Source organism: Lytechinus variegatus, chromosome 19, assembly GCF_018143015.1.
Source record: "Lytechinus variegatus isolate NC3 chromosome 19, Lvar_3.0, whole genome shotgun sequence".
NCBI lineage: Eukaryota > Metazoa > Echinodermata > Echinoidea > Temnopleuroida > Toxopneustidae > Lytechinus > Lytechinus variegatus.
The window spans coordinates 11917170-11930449 of record NC_054758.1 but is presented as its reverse complement, the minus strand read 5'-3'; the positions used below and the strand labels follow the sequence as shown (position 1 = coordinate 11930449).

The 13280-nt window shown below is 35.1% G+C and overlaps 1 protein-coding gene across 1 annotated transcript in view; it reads left to right on the top strand.

Moving 5' to 3' along the window:
• Window positions 1-13280, top strand: part of LOC121406279 (spondin-1-like) — a 97579-nt gene that overhangs the window by 59176 nt on the left and 25123 nt on the right. The window contains exons 2-3 of the mRNA XM_041597296.1: window positions 9822-9916; window positions 10607-10740. Coding sequence (XP_041453230.1) covers window positions 9822-9916; window positions 10607-10740 — 229 coding nt within the window. The remainder of the gene's footprint in view (window positions 1-9821; window positions 9917-10606; window positions 10741-13280) is intronic.

Genomic DNA, 13280 nt, shown 5'->3' with positions numbered 1-13280 from the left:
GCATTGAATATTTTAAAAAATAATTTCAAGTGGGTTATTCTTTATAAAGATTGAAAATAATTAATGGGATTCCAAGAAGTGCCAATTCTGTTCAAATTTGATAAACTTTATTCTTACTTGAGCTATTCAATTTGATGGAAAATTGTAAACACGGTTACAAACATGAAAATAATAAACATTAGGCATGTTAAGCCTATGTGAACAATTAACTCAATCATCATTTAACATTTGATATCAATTAAAATGAATAAAAATTGAACAGTATTAAACAACATGTAAATGAATATACAAGCAGCTGGAAAACTGCGATGCGAAACCATGCCCAGACCTAAAAAAAAAAAGAGATTGGCTCTGGAAAACTAAACATGGCTCCATGGTAATAAAATGACCCCACCCCCATGCATTTTTTTACCTCTACAAGAATAATGTTTAAATCATTCACTTCACATGAATGTTTTGTTTTACAATACAGTACCGGTATACATCAGTATAAATACATCAATAGAGTTTTATCACATAATACATTTTCCCTAGATTTCCAATCAATTGTATATTATGCATATATATATATATATATACATTTTTACTCATTTATTATTATTGAGCATGCATCAATCACATATTTCGAGCTTGACATGGCCTGACAACGATTTTAATAAAAAATAACAAAAAAAATAGTAAATAGTAAGGACCTCCCTCATCACTGATGTCAAAAAAAGGGCCGAGAAAATGCCTCCTTGTTTTTAAAAAAAATAGTAAGATAGCAAATAGTAAGGACCTCCCTCATCACCGCTCTCAAAAAACCCGGACGATCAACTACTTTCTTATTTTAATTGGCCTAACATATTTGAAAATAAAAATCTGCCACCGTGGTGCTTTTTTATATGATTTTTTTAGTGAGGGTATCCCCATTCACTTTGTACAGGAAAGCTATTCGGCGAGATTCTAAAAGATTACGTCATCCGACCACCAATCCCTGTTATTCAAGATTTGGTTGCTCTCGCAAAAGCGGGAGCTTCCTTGATCGATCATAGTACACAGCTCCCTCACTCAAGTAGAAGCCCTGAAGATATGTTACAGTACAGTTTGAGCAAATGTAAAATGAAACCTATGTGATCAATATAGTTTCCAGGTTGGAGTACATTAAGCCATTAATCTGCAATTGATTTGTTGGACTGCAAAGTGTTCAGAGTTTATGTTACACTCTTTGCCCAGTAAACGTGCCTGGCAGTGTTTTGGGGAGCTGATACCTGTTTATTGGAACCAGATACTGGTAGAGTATTTGGTGGGACAGAATTTGGTGCTGATTTTTGTGGGGGTGAGTCCCTATTCAAGAACTTTGACAAGTGAGGAATCAAAGCAACATTATGAGGGTATCATTCTTTTTTTTTACCGAAATTGACGATAAAGGTCATCTAATGAAATCAGAAAAATCAAGAGAACACTATTACATTAGAGGAGTTTTTAATTTGTGACAATATGCAAGCAGCTGCCCAATTTGGCATGTAACATACATTCCATCAAATACCACTTCTTAAAGGTCAAGTCCACCCCAGAAAAATGTTGATTTGAAGAAATAGAGAAAAATCAAACAAGCATAAAGCTGAAAATTTCATCAAAATCGGATGTAAAATATTATGACATCATAAATTTCCGCTTATTTTAAAAAAAAAAAACCCCAGTGATATGCACAATTTAGTGACAAGCAAATGAGACAGTGGATGATGTCTTCCACTCACTATTTCTTTTGTTTTTTAATATTTCAATTATACAATATTTCTTTTTTTTAACAGCTAGATTTGACATTAAGGACCATCTTGACTGAACCATATCGTATTAAACAATGCTGATATGTTCAGGGAGGAATTACCGTAATTGTTTCACTTGACAATGAAGAGAAAATTAGAATATGTAATATTTCATGCAATAAAGTAGAAAAGAAATAGTGAGTGGATGACATCATCAGTCTCATTTGCATACCGACCAGGATGTGCATATAACTGCTTTGTGAAATTAAGCAAAACTTTAAAATGTCATAACTTTCTTATTTTACATCCGATTTTGATGAAATCTTCAGCGTTATGCCTGCTGGATTTCTCTCCTTCTAGGCTGCGTTTATGCGACCTCAACCCAGAATCATGATTGGAATCACGATTTGAATCATGATTCAAAACAGCAACATGAATCACGATCCGACAGAATCAGCGTTTATACGACCATCTTTCTAACGCTGTTTCTCCCTGAATTCGGGCCGATCCAGTGCGCATCACAGTGCGCAGTTTGACCCAGGAAGTATAGGTCAACATTTTTGCGCGTGTTTCTAACTTCACGTCGGCTGCTAGATTTTTGCTGCCACCGGAGCTAACGCGCGATCGTTTGTGCAAGTGCAACTCGGCTTCCGAAAAATAAATCTTTTACTTCCAGAATTCCGTGTATTGTACGGTCGTATTGTTTTTGTTTACTTGTATTCAATCTTGTCGGTTCATCGAAATGGTGTTAGGTTGCCGTAGTACTGGGCACGAATTCTGTTAATTTTGTCTCGACAGGCGGTGCCACATCTCCGTTGAAATCCCTCCCTTGCAAGCGCCGCTGAAAGGGACTCGTAGATCGTCTTATATTTCTGTGAATCCCGGTAAGGGATGCTTGTGCTTCAGGCTGAGCCCAAAGCACAAGCAGAGCCCTGAGTTCGTCGTCAGTCCAATTTGTGCCTTTGGAACTTGAAGACATGATTGATGAAAACAGTGAAATCAGGGTGACCAGACGTCCCGTATTTCCCGGGATTGTCCCGTATTTCAGAATATTGAACAAAATGTAGTTAATACATTTGAAAGTGACGAATTTTCATTAAATAACCAACAGCTGACGAAGCAGGGACAACAATTAAATCGATAACTGTAAACTTTTGCAAGTTCTGCGATGATTTCTTGCTAATATATTGCAAACGAACTGGCCTCCTGCCTGTGTGTGGCAGGCTACTAGCTAGGCATGGAGGATCGAAGCAAATTCTCAATGGTGCAAACACCTCACATGATAAACAGTTTTTCTACCAAAATAATCACAAAATCGGCGGGAAATTCTTATGATTATACTATGGATTCTCAGTTTAATGATTTGGAGATGTAATCGGAGGAAAATGTTATTGACTTTTCATAGATCTAGTTTCAGCTTTCGTTTTGAATCTTGGTGTGCACGATGCCGCGATGTTTCATCTAATTTTTAAGTTTGACAATATGTTTCACTTTGAAATTTTATTCATTTCTAAAACATTTTATGTTTAAAATTTTAAAAATACATTTAATAAAGTTATGATTTTTATTAGATGATTGGATTTTTTTGTTTACTTGAAGTTTGAACTTTTCCCTTTTCTTTATTTTATATATACCCTATCCTTTCTGCTTGCCCTTTTTTGTTCCATCTATCTTTATTTCCTATCTTTCTTTCCTCGACATTTTCTTTTTTCTCTCTCTCTCTCTCTCTGTTCATTTTTCTGTCTTTCCTTCTTTATCCAATATACTTTTTTATTTCCTTCATTCCGTTTCCTTATAATTACCTTGGCTTCCTTCTCTCTTCGTCTCCTGTTTCTTTTCGTTCTTTCTCTCCTTCCATTATTTTCTATTTTTTCGTTCTCTTCCCCTTCATTCTTCCCTTCCATTCTTTATTCCTTTCTTCATTTTTCCCTTCTCATTCTTTTCCCTTATTTTTATTTTCTTTCTATTGTTTCTTTCTTTCAAAGAATGAAGGAAACATGTTTATTTCCTTCATTCTTTCTTTCCTCCTACTTTTTCTCACCTTTCCCCCTTTAATTGTCTCCTTTATTTTGCGAGACATTTATTAATCTTCCCTTCCTTCCTTTCTTTCTTTCTATATTCATTTCAAAGAATGACGGAAACCTTTTTTATCTCTTTTATTATTTCTTTCATCCTTTTATTCTAACTTTCTGTTATTTTTTGTTTTCTTTCCGGCTTCCCAATCATCTCTTTTCTTTCTCTCCTTCATTCTTTCGTTCACCTTCCCTTCTAATTCTTTATATTTTTTTCAAAAGTCTTATTATTATACTATGGATTCTCAGAAGCCCACACTTTGTGTGGGCTTCTTTGTTGATCTTCGTTTGTCAATTGTCCCGTATTTCATTTTGTGAAATCTGGTCACCCTGAGTGAAATATACAAATGACGCTACAGTACAACCCCGGGGTACAATACACAGAATGATAATTCCTAAATGCACATGACAATTGGCATATACCGGTACTAGTACACTGGCAATCTGCTACACGAAAATTTACCTGCACGAAACACAGCGCGCGCCTTTGAGTCGAACCCGGAAGAAGCACGACACAATGACATCATAGAATCATGATTCAAATCACGATATCGTTTATACGACCCTTTTCGTTCGTGATTCTACAGAAACGTCTTTCCAAACGCCCCTTTTTCCGTGTTTCATGTTTGTGATTTGAAAGACGTTTATTTCCAATTTCGACTAAACGCAATCGTGATTCTGCAGAATCGTGATTTGAATCATGATTCTAATCATGATTCTAGGGTAAAAAAGTGTCGAATAAACGCACCCTTATTCACATCAACTTGTTGGGTTGGACTTGTCCTTTAAAACTCAACCTTTGCTGTTTATGAGTAAAACACTTGTTTAATTCCATGGATTAGCTAATGTGCTGTAAGGTTCATGTAATACACAGCATTGTGTAATAGAATTTAACAGCATATTTACAGTGTATAGAGGAATGTGAACGTGCCTTACTAGAATAGGGTATGATTGGTGGGAAGCATGAAAGACTGATGAATGAATAAAATGAATTGTGATGGGGAAAGATGGTCATGAATGTACCATTGCGACAGGAAACCTTTTATCAATTTTCGGTCCTTGGAAAGAATGCCTCCAGAGCGTTGTCAGGAAATATTTTCATTACGTCTAAAACTTGACGGATTGCGAGTGGTGGAAACGATGAAGAAGAAGGCGGACATTAAATGACAGTTTTATCCTTGTCTTCGCTTTTTCTTACTTTAAATTTTAAACCCTACATTTTTGAAGTTCTTTGTTCTGTTGCATAGACTTACCAAAGTGTTTTGGCCATTTTAGTGGTTTATTTCCGATTGGTGTACTGCCAATTCGTCTAGTTATCGACTTGTCTACAATCATTTGGTCTATCATCAATTCGTCCACTATCCACATGGTCTAATTGCCATTTTGTCTAATAACCAGTTGGTCCAAGAGCCATTTAGTCCATAAACCATTCGGTCAAATTGGATAGAGTGTTGATTGGGTGAAATGAATGAAAAGAAAATGGGTATTAGACCAATTGGTTATGAGCGAAATGGTCATAGACGAAGTGGTGATTAGACAAAATGATTATTGGATCAAATGGTAGTTGGAGTCTGGTTGTCAGATGAAATGATAATGGATGGAGTGGCATTAGACTAAATGAAGGTAGACCATGTGATGAGTAGACGAGTTGGCAATAGACGAATCGGCAGTTTACCATTTTAGTAGCCACACATTCAGCTACCATTCAAAATTATGGTTTTCATGGTGCTTTCCGTATGGTGGTCCAAAAATGACTGACTTTTTTACTAACAGTCAAAGTTATGTACTCCTTTAAAATGAAAAGAGAAAATTATTGTTTTTAGTATGAATCAAGACACTTATATATTTCCTTTTTCAAAATTCATTCATTTCCTTTTTAAAAATTCTAATGAAAATGTTTATAATTCCTTTTCTTTCTTAATCGAATAAAGGTAATATATTAATCAAGTACTGAACACCTTTTCTGTCAAGTATTGTATCACTGCCTGAGCTGAGGAATGTTATTCTGTATTCTCTCTATGATTATTTATAACAGACTCTGTCAGCTGAGCCTCTCCATGTTACAGAGCATTAACTTATTGTGACTAGTTGTCAGAACCATGGTAAACACTTTCACATCCATTCTAAACAGGGGCATGTCCAGAATGTTGCATAAAGGTCCTCAGGAAGTGAGTTTGAAGAACAAAAAAGAGGTTCTCCCATTTATAAAAGACATAAAAGAGGGTAAATTTTCTTTTAAAATCAAAAGGGACATGAAATAGTTACCCGTTTCAAAATATGTTGCAATTAACCCTCCCCCTCCCATAAATAATAATGATAATTACATACACAAATAAATACACACATTAATTAATGAACAAATGAATAAGAGGATGGCTGGATGGATGAATGAATAATAAATGAAACAAATGAATAAAAAGATAAAAATTATTGTCAGTATCAAAGTAGTTCAAGTAATTTTAAAATAACTTTAAGAAAGAGAGGTGCTACTTATGAACTATGCCAGATACACCTGAGCCTGTCACAAAAAGGGGGCGTACGTGCCCCTTCCCTCCCTCTACTTGCTCTGCTTGTTCTTCGTAAAATACCAAATACTTGAGAGAGTTGAATGTTTTTGCTCCTGTCAGCCTGGATATAGTGCTAAAAGGGCACATATCTCATCTTTTGAGAGGCTGAAAGAGCAAATAGCTATTCTTGCCTGACACTGTTGAGTGTTTTCAGTACTGTAGCACAGGAGGGAGTGTTTTTCAGTCATATGCCACAATGTTTTGTGCATAATTAACCTATGTGAAACTAAGGCATTGTCTGAATAACAATTCCCTTTGATAATGTACTTGTTTATATTGATCATTCAACAAAAGTATGTAGATTTTACAATTTGATTCCAAGTTTTTAGTATTTAAAAATGCTGTTTAAGATTTTATACAACGCTGTTTACTATATGAACCTTTCAGTATTTGTTTAACCGTTTGTTTAATTTATTGAAGATTAGATATTGAAAATTTAACTTTGTTGCTTAAGATTTGAACACTTGTTTAACCTTTTTTAACCTTTTTTAAACAATTACTGTAAGGTTCATATAGTAAACAGCATTGAATAATTTTGTTTTAATGTGAAGGTCATCATAGGTTTTCATATTTTTAAATCAGGGTATACCATTGAAAAGTGCCTTCTGTACAACTTTTTATTTTGTCAAATGAGACAGTTTGGTCAAAATAATCGCAAAACAAACATACCATGATGTCAAACACCTCTACAGCATGCATAGTCTCAAGTTGTCATGTATATGGAAGCAAATTGCCATTGCTTTTAGTAAATTGGGCAACCGAATGTGTTGGCATTCCCATCCGATCAAGCTTTTCTATTTGGGTCAGCCAGGTACTTCTCGCAGCTGTCTCTCACATACAGGGCGGCAAAATGATTGATCATTGTTCTTAGAAATAGAGATGTCTGTCTTGTGCAGTCAAATTGACTTTTGAAGACGCTATTGGAGAGAAGCATGTTGGTTTGAGTGGAAAGATATAGAGCATTTCTCTCTCTTGCTCTTGAAATTGTGTACTCCCGGTCTGTATCTGAAGTTTATAGGCCATGTTCTATAAAAGTTTAGGTTAATATTACGGAAAGCCAATGAAACTGAGATTTTATAATTTTTTTATTTATTGATGTATTATTTAAAACAGCACATCGAAATTCAATAAAATATGATTTCTTAAAATTACATAGAATATCATATTTACAGTAAATCTAGTCTCTTTACTTCAGATTGTTTTATGCACTATGCGGATTGTAAAAACACAAGGTCTGTGCCTGCAGACTAGGTCGGTAGGCCTATTGCAAAATCTGAAAATAAGAACAAAATCAGATTCAAAGAGCACTTTTGTTTTAGCTTTTATTTACAAAACATCTTGTTTTCTTGGCAGGTAAATCTGAGGCCATCATTCTGCATCCCCCGTTTCCTTTAATAGAATCAATTACATTGTGCATTTTCTAGCATTCCGCTCATGTGATTTTACTCTAATCCTAGAGTATGTCCATGTTCAATGTTGCATTCAAGAAATGAATGTAAGTGTAGGCCTTTTCTTTTTTCTTTTTACCATGAAATGTTTCCTCTCAACTCACCAAATTCATAATCACAATACCCATTTTAAAGATTTGTTTCACTTATGGCCTGCTGAAACTAATATAATGAAATCTGCACGACACAATTTTCCTGTAACTCGGAACTCTACCCCTAAAAAGATGAATGAAAGAAAGTCAGTTAATTCCTTCAAAAATAGATTTTTAAGCTTGTTGATAGCTTGTTAATAATTTCATGTATTTTGTTCTATGTATCTTTCTAACCAAGAACGAAATAAATGCAAATTGAATTGAAATGAATCGAATTGAATCCAGAGAGAGATCTATATTAACTGTAAAAGGAAGGAAATGGGACGCAGAAAAGGAAACCGGAAGAGTATCACAGACTGTTATTCGGGTCAATTGATTTTATTTATTCTGTAATATCCTGCATTTGTTCACCCATGTTGATCTTTATTTACACGTCCAGGGAACAGCCAGTCATGGTTTCCCTTTCAAAATACTTTTTTCAGACTATATTCTTTTATTTACATTGATTTGATTTGAAATCAAAGTGATCATTGATGTATCATTCAATTTAAAGAGCCATCACATACAGCTGACAGAAATACTTATCTTATTTAAAGGGGAATGAAACCTTTGGAACAAATAGGCTTGTGTAGAAACAGAAAAATCAAAGAATAAGAATAAAGAAAGTTTGAGAAAAATCGGACAAATAGTGAGAAAGTTATGAGCATTTGAATATTGCAATCACTAATGCTATGGAGATCCTCACATTGGCAATGCGACAAGGATGTGTGATGTCACTGATGAACAACTTTCCCTTTGGTGGACTATAAACTACCCTCAAAATGTCTCTTTTTGCTTTTTCTTTTGATGATACAAACTCTTTATCCATGATGTATTCTTAAAAAATATATATTACATGACCTCATGTAGACAGAACACATGATTTATGGATAGATGTGATAAAAGAGGCAATTCTAGTGAAATATATACTAAAGTAATGGGGAGAGTTGTTCACAAGTGACATCACACATCTTTGTCGCATTGCCAATTTGCTATCTCCATAGCATTAGTGATCGCAATATTCAAATGCTCATAACTTTCTCATTATTTGTCCGATTTTTCTCAAATTTTCGTTGATCTGTTTCTTTGATTTTTCTGTTTTTACACAAGCTATCTTGTTACAATGGTTTCATTCTCCTTTGATACACAAGTGTAGCCATTATAATTACTTTATACGTGTAGTTATAAGTCATCAGCATTTTCAAAATATATACACATATACAGAGAGTATTATAATTTCCTTTTAAAGAAATTATGTGTCTGTTTATTGTGATTTGAAACAGAAATAGAACATTCAAAATGTTCATTCCTAATCTTTCATTTTGTGCAACTTCTGAATCTACAAAATATTGGTGCTGTAAAAAATAACTGTGCTCTCAGTAAATGAGTAGTTAGTAATGTATTTCAGTGTATAGTAGCATTTTTAAGTACTTATTCTTGCTAACCATGAGGTGTCTTGACAAAGAAAAAATTTATAAATGGTGACAGGTTGCTTTAACAATGTTTGAACTTAGCAACTCTACTTCTTAAATTCACAAATTAGCAACTATAAACCAATATATCCATTTGAATCTACTCAACAACCCTAAGGTCGTATCCACCTAGTGAACACATTTGCAGGTCTAAAGCGTCATCAGAGGAAATATAGCTGGTGTCCCTCAAGGTTGTTGCATATGGCCATTTTCATTTCTGTATGTATGATGTTACTTAAGTTCTTGCCAAAATTTCAAAACCCTAGTTCTTGAATGCTAGAAAGAACAGACAATATCAACACTGCAGGGGTCAATTAGACTTAAGTTAATTAATCATATTATAGGTATTTGAAACATATTATTTTATTTCTCTTTTTTTACAGTCCTTCTTCAGAGTACAACACCCGTGTCTTTCAGAGAATTCTTTCTTGTCGCAACCAAGGAATCTGCCCCTAATGAATTTGCAGGAAATTTCAGTGTAAGTCTCTATTTTTAAATCAGTAAACCATCGCTAGAGCAATAAAAGTGTGTATCTTAAAACTTTGGTTTGGAAAACCATCAATTGAACCCATGGTTTACTCAGATTACGTGTATAATTTATGCCTAATTTACATCGTATCTAAAAAAAAATGACCAATACTGATGCACGCTTTTGTCACATTGTGGTAATTGATTCCTGTTGCAGTGGTTATCCATGCTATTTTATTCATGGGTCCACTGTTATGAACTAATGCGTCAACTGTTTTGAACAGTACCTCGTGAATAAAATAGCGTACTCAACCATGCCAACGGGCATCAATATGCTGCAATGTGACGAAAGCGGATATCAGCGCTTAACATTTTTTGATAAATGCATTAAATAAGTGTAATTTGCATAAACCATGGGTTCAACCGATGGTTTTCAAAACCCCCTTATGAACTTGGGCCTTTATGTTTCATCTATTTGTTTAGGATTCGGTTTAACTCATGATCACCCTTCTCTATTCTCTGATTGGTTCTTATTTTTATGATTTTGGAAGTGTACAAGCGGTCATGTTACAACTGGTGGCAGCGGTGGGATGGAATAAACAAGTTGAATGTAAACAATTAAGTATGGAAAGCCAAAAGTAAGAGTACAGATTACAGAAATTAACCCAGCAAAATTTACTGTTACATTTGTTTTCATCAGATTACAGACAAATTAAAGGTGCGTTTCTCAGATAGGTGCAGCCATGCCTTGAAGCACACCTTTGCATCAAGTAAGACGTCCATCTCGGCTCAGTGGATAGCCCCACCAGCTGGGACGGGTTGTGTAATTTTCAGGTGAGACCAAAGAAACTTAAAGGAGAATGAAATCATCGGAACAAGATAGCTTGTGTGAAAACAGAAAAATCAAAGAAACAGATCAACAAAAGTTTGAGAAAAATCGGACAAATAATGAGAAAGTTATGAGCATTTGAATATTGCGATCACTATTGCTATGGAGATAGAAAATTGGCAATGCGACAAAGATGTGTGATGTCACTGATGAACAACTCTCCCCATTACTTTAGTATACTGTAAAAGCTGTTATTTTCGCGTACAGAATCGAATCGCGGGTCCCGACATTTTCGCGGGTTGTTAAATTCGCGATCAGAAGATGTATGAAACATTTCCACAGCATTTCAAAGAAGTAAATCCAGTGCAAATCATGTGCAAATCTTCACTCTTCACAATCATTATGCTGATATGTCTTTGATACATAAATATGTCCCTGTAAAAACAGTTACAAATTATGGAAAAGGTGGCTTAAATTTCGCTTTTTCAACCTTTAGATCAAAAAAAATCATCATGCCACAGGATCTAATAGAGTTAAGCAATCTTTGGAATTTGTGTTTTGTTTGATTAATTTTTCAAAAAGTTGGTAAAAGTGCAAAATTGTGGAATTTTATGAACAGAATCTTCCCCCCTAAAAATTGGGGTCATGTGACTTATGAATATTAATGAGTATGCAAATAGCTACCAATACGTGTGTATAGAGTCAATCAGATGACAATAAAATCAAATTATTTCATGGAAAGTACATTTTAATATTACAGTGAGTGTATAAATATTGATAGAATAATGTTAGAAAATAATTTAGGCTCTGATTTTGTTTGAGACATTAAAAAAAAGTGAAATTCTAGCTAACTTTTTGAATCACTAACTGTACATTCTAAGCCTTATTTTTTGTACATATAGAGGTGCATACCTCCATTTTCTCACTGTGCAGGATGTTTTCAATAGCAAAGCTTTGCTGTTGGGGGCATTGGCAATGTGTCAATATTTTCGCGTGTTGTTAAATTCGCGGCCGATCGGCAATTCGCGAAATCTGCGAAAATAAAACCCCCGCGAAAATAACAGCTTATACAGTATATTTCACTTGAATTGCCTCTTTTACACATATCTATCCATAGATCATGTGTTCTTTCTACATGAGGGCATGTAATACATATTTTTTTAAGAATACATAATGGATAAAGAGTTTGTATCATCGTAAGAAAAAGCAAAAAGAGACATTTTGAGGGTATTTTATAGTCCACCAAAGGGAAAGTTGTTCATCAGTGACATCACACATCCTTGTCGCATTGCCAATGGGAGGATCTCCATAGCATTAGTGATTGCAATATTCAAATGCTCATAACTTTCTCATTATTTGTCCGATTTTTCTCAAACTTTCTTTATTCTTATTCCTTGATTTTTCTGTTTCTACACAAGCCTATTTGTTCCAAAGGTTTCATTCCCCTTTAAGACCATGTTCCCAGTCTGCAACCACAGAATCATATTTGAATTTTTAACCAATTATAATGATAATAATATAGGTATATTTACCCAGGAAAGCCACTTCAGTTCTGAAAACTGTTCTCCCAGCAGGCCCTGCTGTTATTATTACCCTGGCTTTATCTGGGCTGCCTTGGCGCTTAAGCATTCGGTGAATTTCTTCATACCGGGTACCCATTCACCTCACCTGGGTTGAGTGCAGCACTATGTGGATAAATTTCTTGCTGAAGGAAATTACGCCATGGCTGTGATTCCAACTCACGACCCTCTGTTTCAAAGTCTGATTCTGTTTGTGGTAACTCCCGTAGGAACTCGGCAGGACAGCATTTTTTGCTGGTAAACGCCAAGCTGGTATATAACCAATTACCTTGGAAACATTTTACGTCTAGATTAATCAGTCATAGTGGCTGACGTAATAGATGACATATATCACTCTTGGGCCTTTTTATCAAAGTGGAGACAATGGCAGAGTTGGGATTCGAACTCACAACCTTGCGATTATGAGTCCAATGCTCTAACCACTGGACCACACGACCCGTGGTCAGAAGACTAATCCACTGGGCAACAATGCTCCACCAAGTCTAGATTGAAGACTAGACTGAAGACTAGACGCAAACGACTCTGTCTGTGTAAGCCAGCCACAGTACTTAGTGAATCTAGTCTCACTACTTCAGACTCTGTGTTATGCACTCTGTGAATTGCGAAAAGCAAAGGGTCTGTACCTGCAGACTACCCTCTTTCTTTGAAACTTTTCCGGCTGAATGGAAGTTTTGCTGTATGGCTTTATGGCAAGCAGAAACATCCCTATTTTATAACCTACCCCAAGTATTGTATTGTTGCATCATTTGTTCTTAAGTTATACTCTTTGTAAATATGTTACTCTTTGGATATACCAGTATGTAAGGGGGCCCCGGCCCGTCGACAAGGTGTGCTTCACTGGGGTCCCAAACCTATCATTCTGAGTTCTGTGATGTTGTTCTTTGTACTACCACTGTTTGTGTTTAATTTGGATTGAATAAAATACTATACTATACTATATTACTATACTTTACTATACTGTGCTC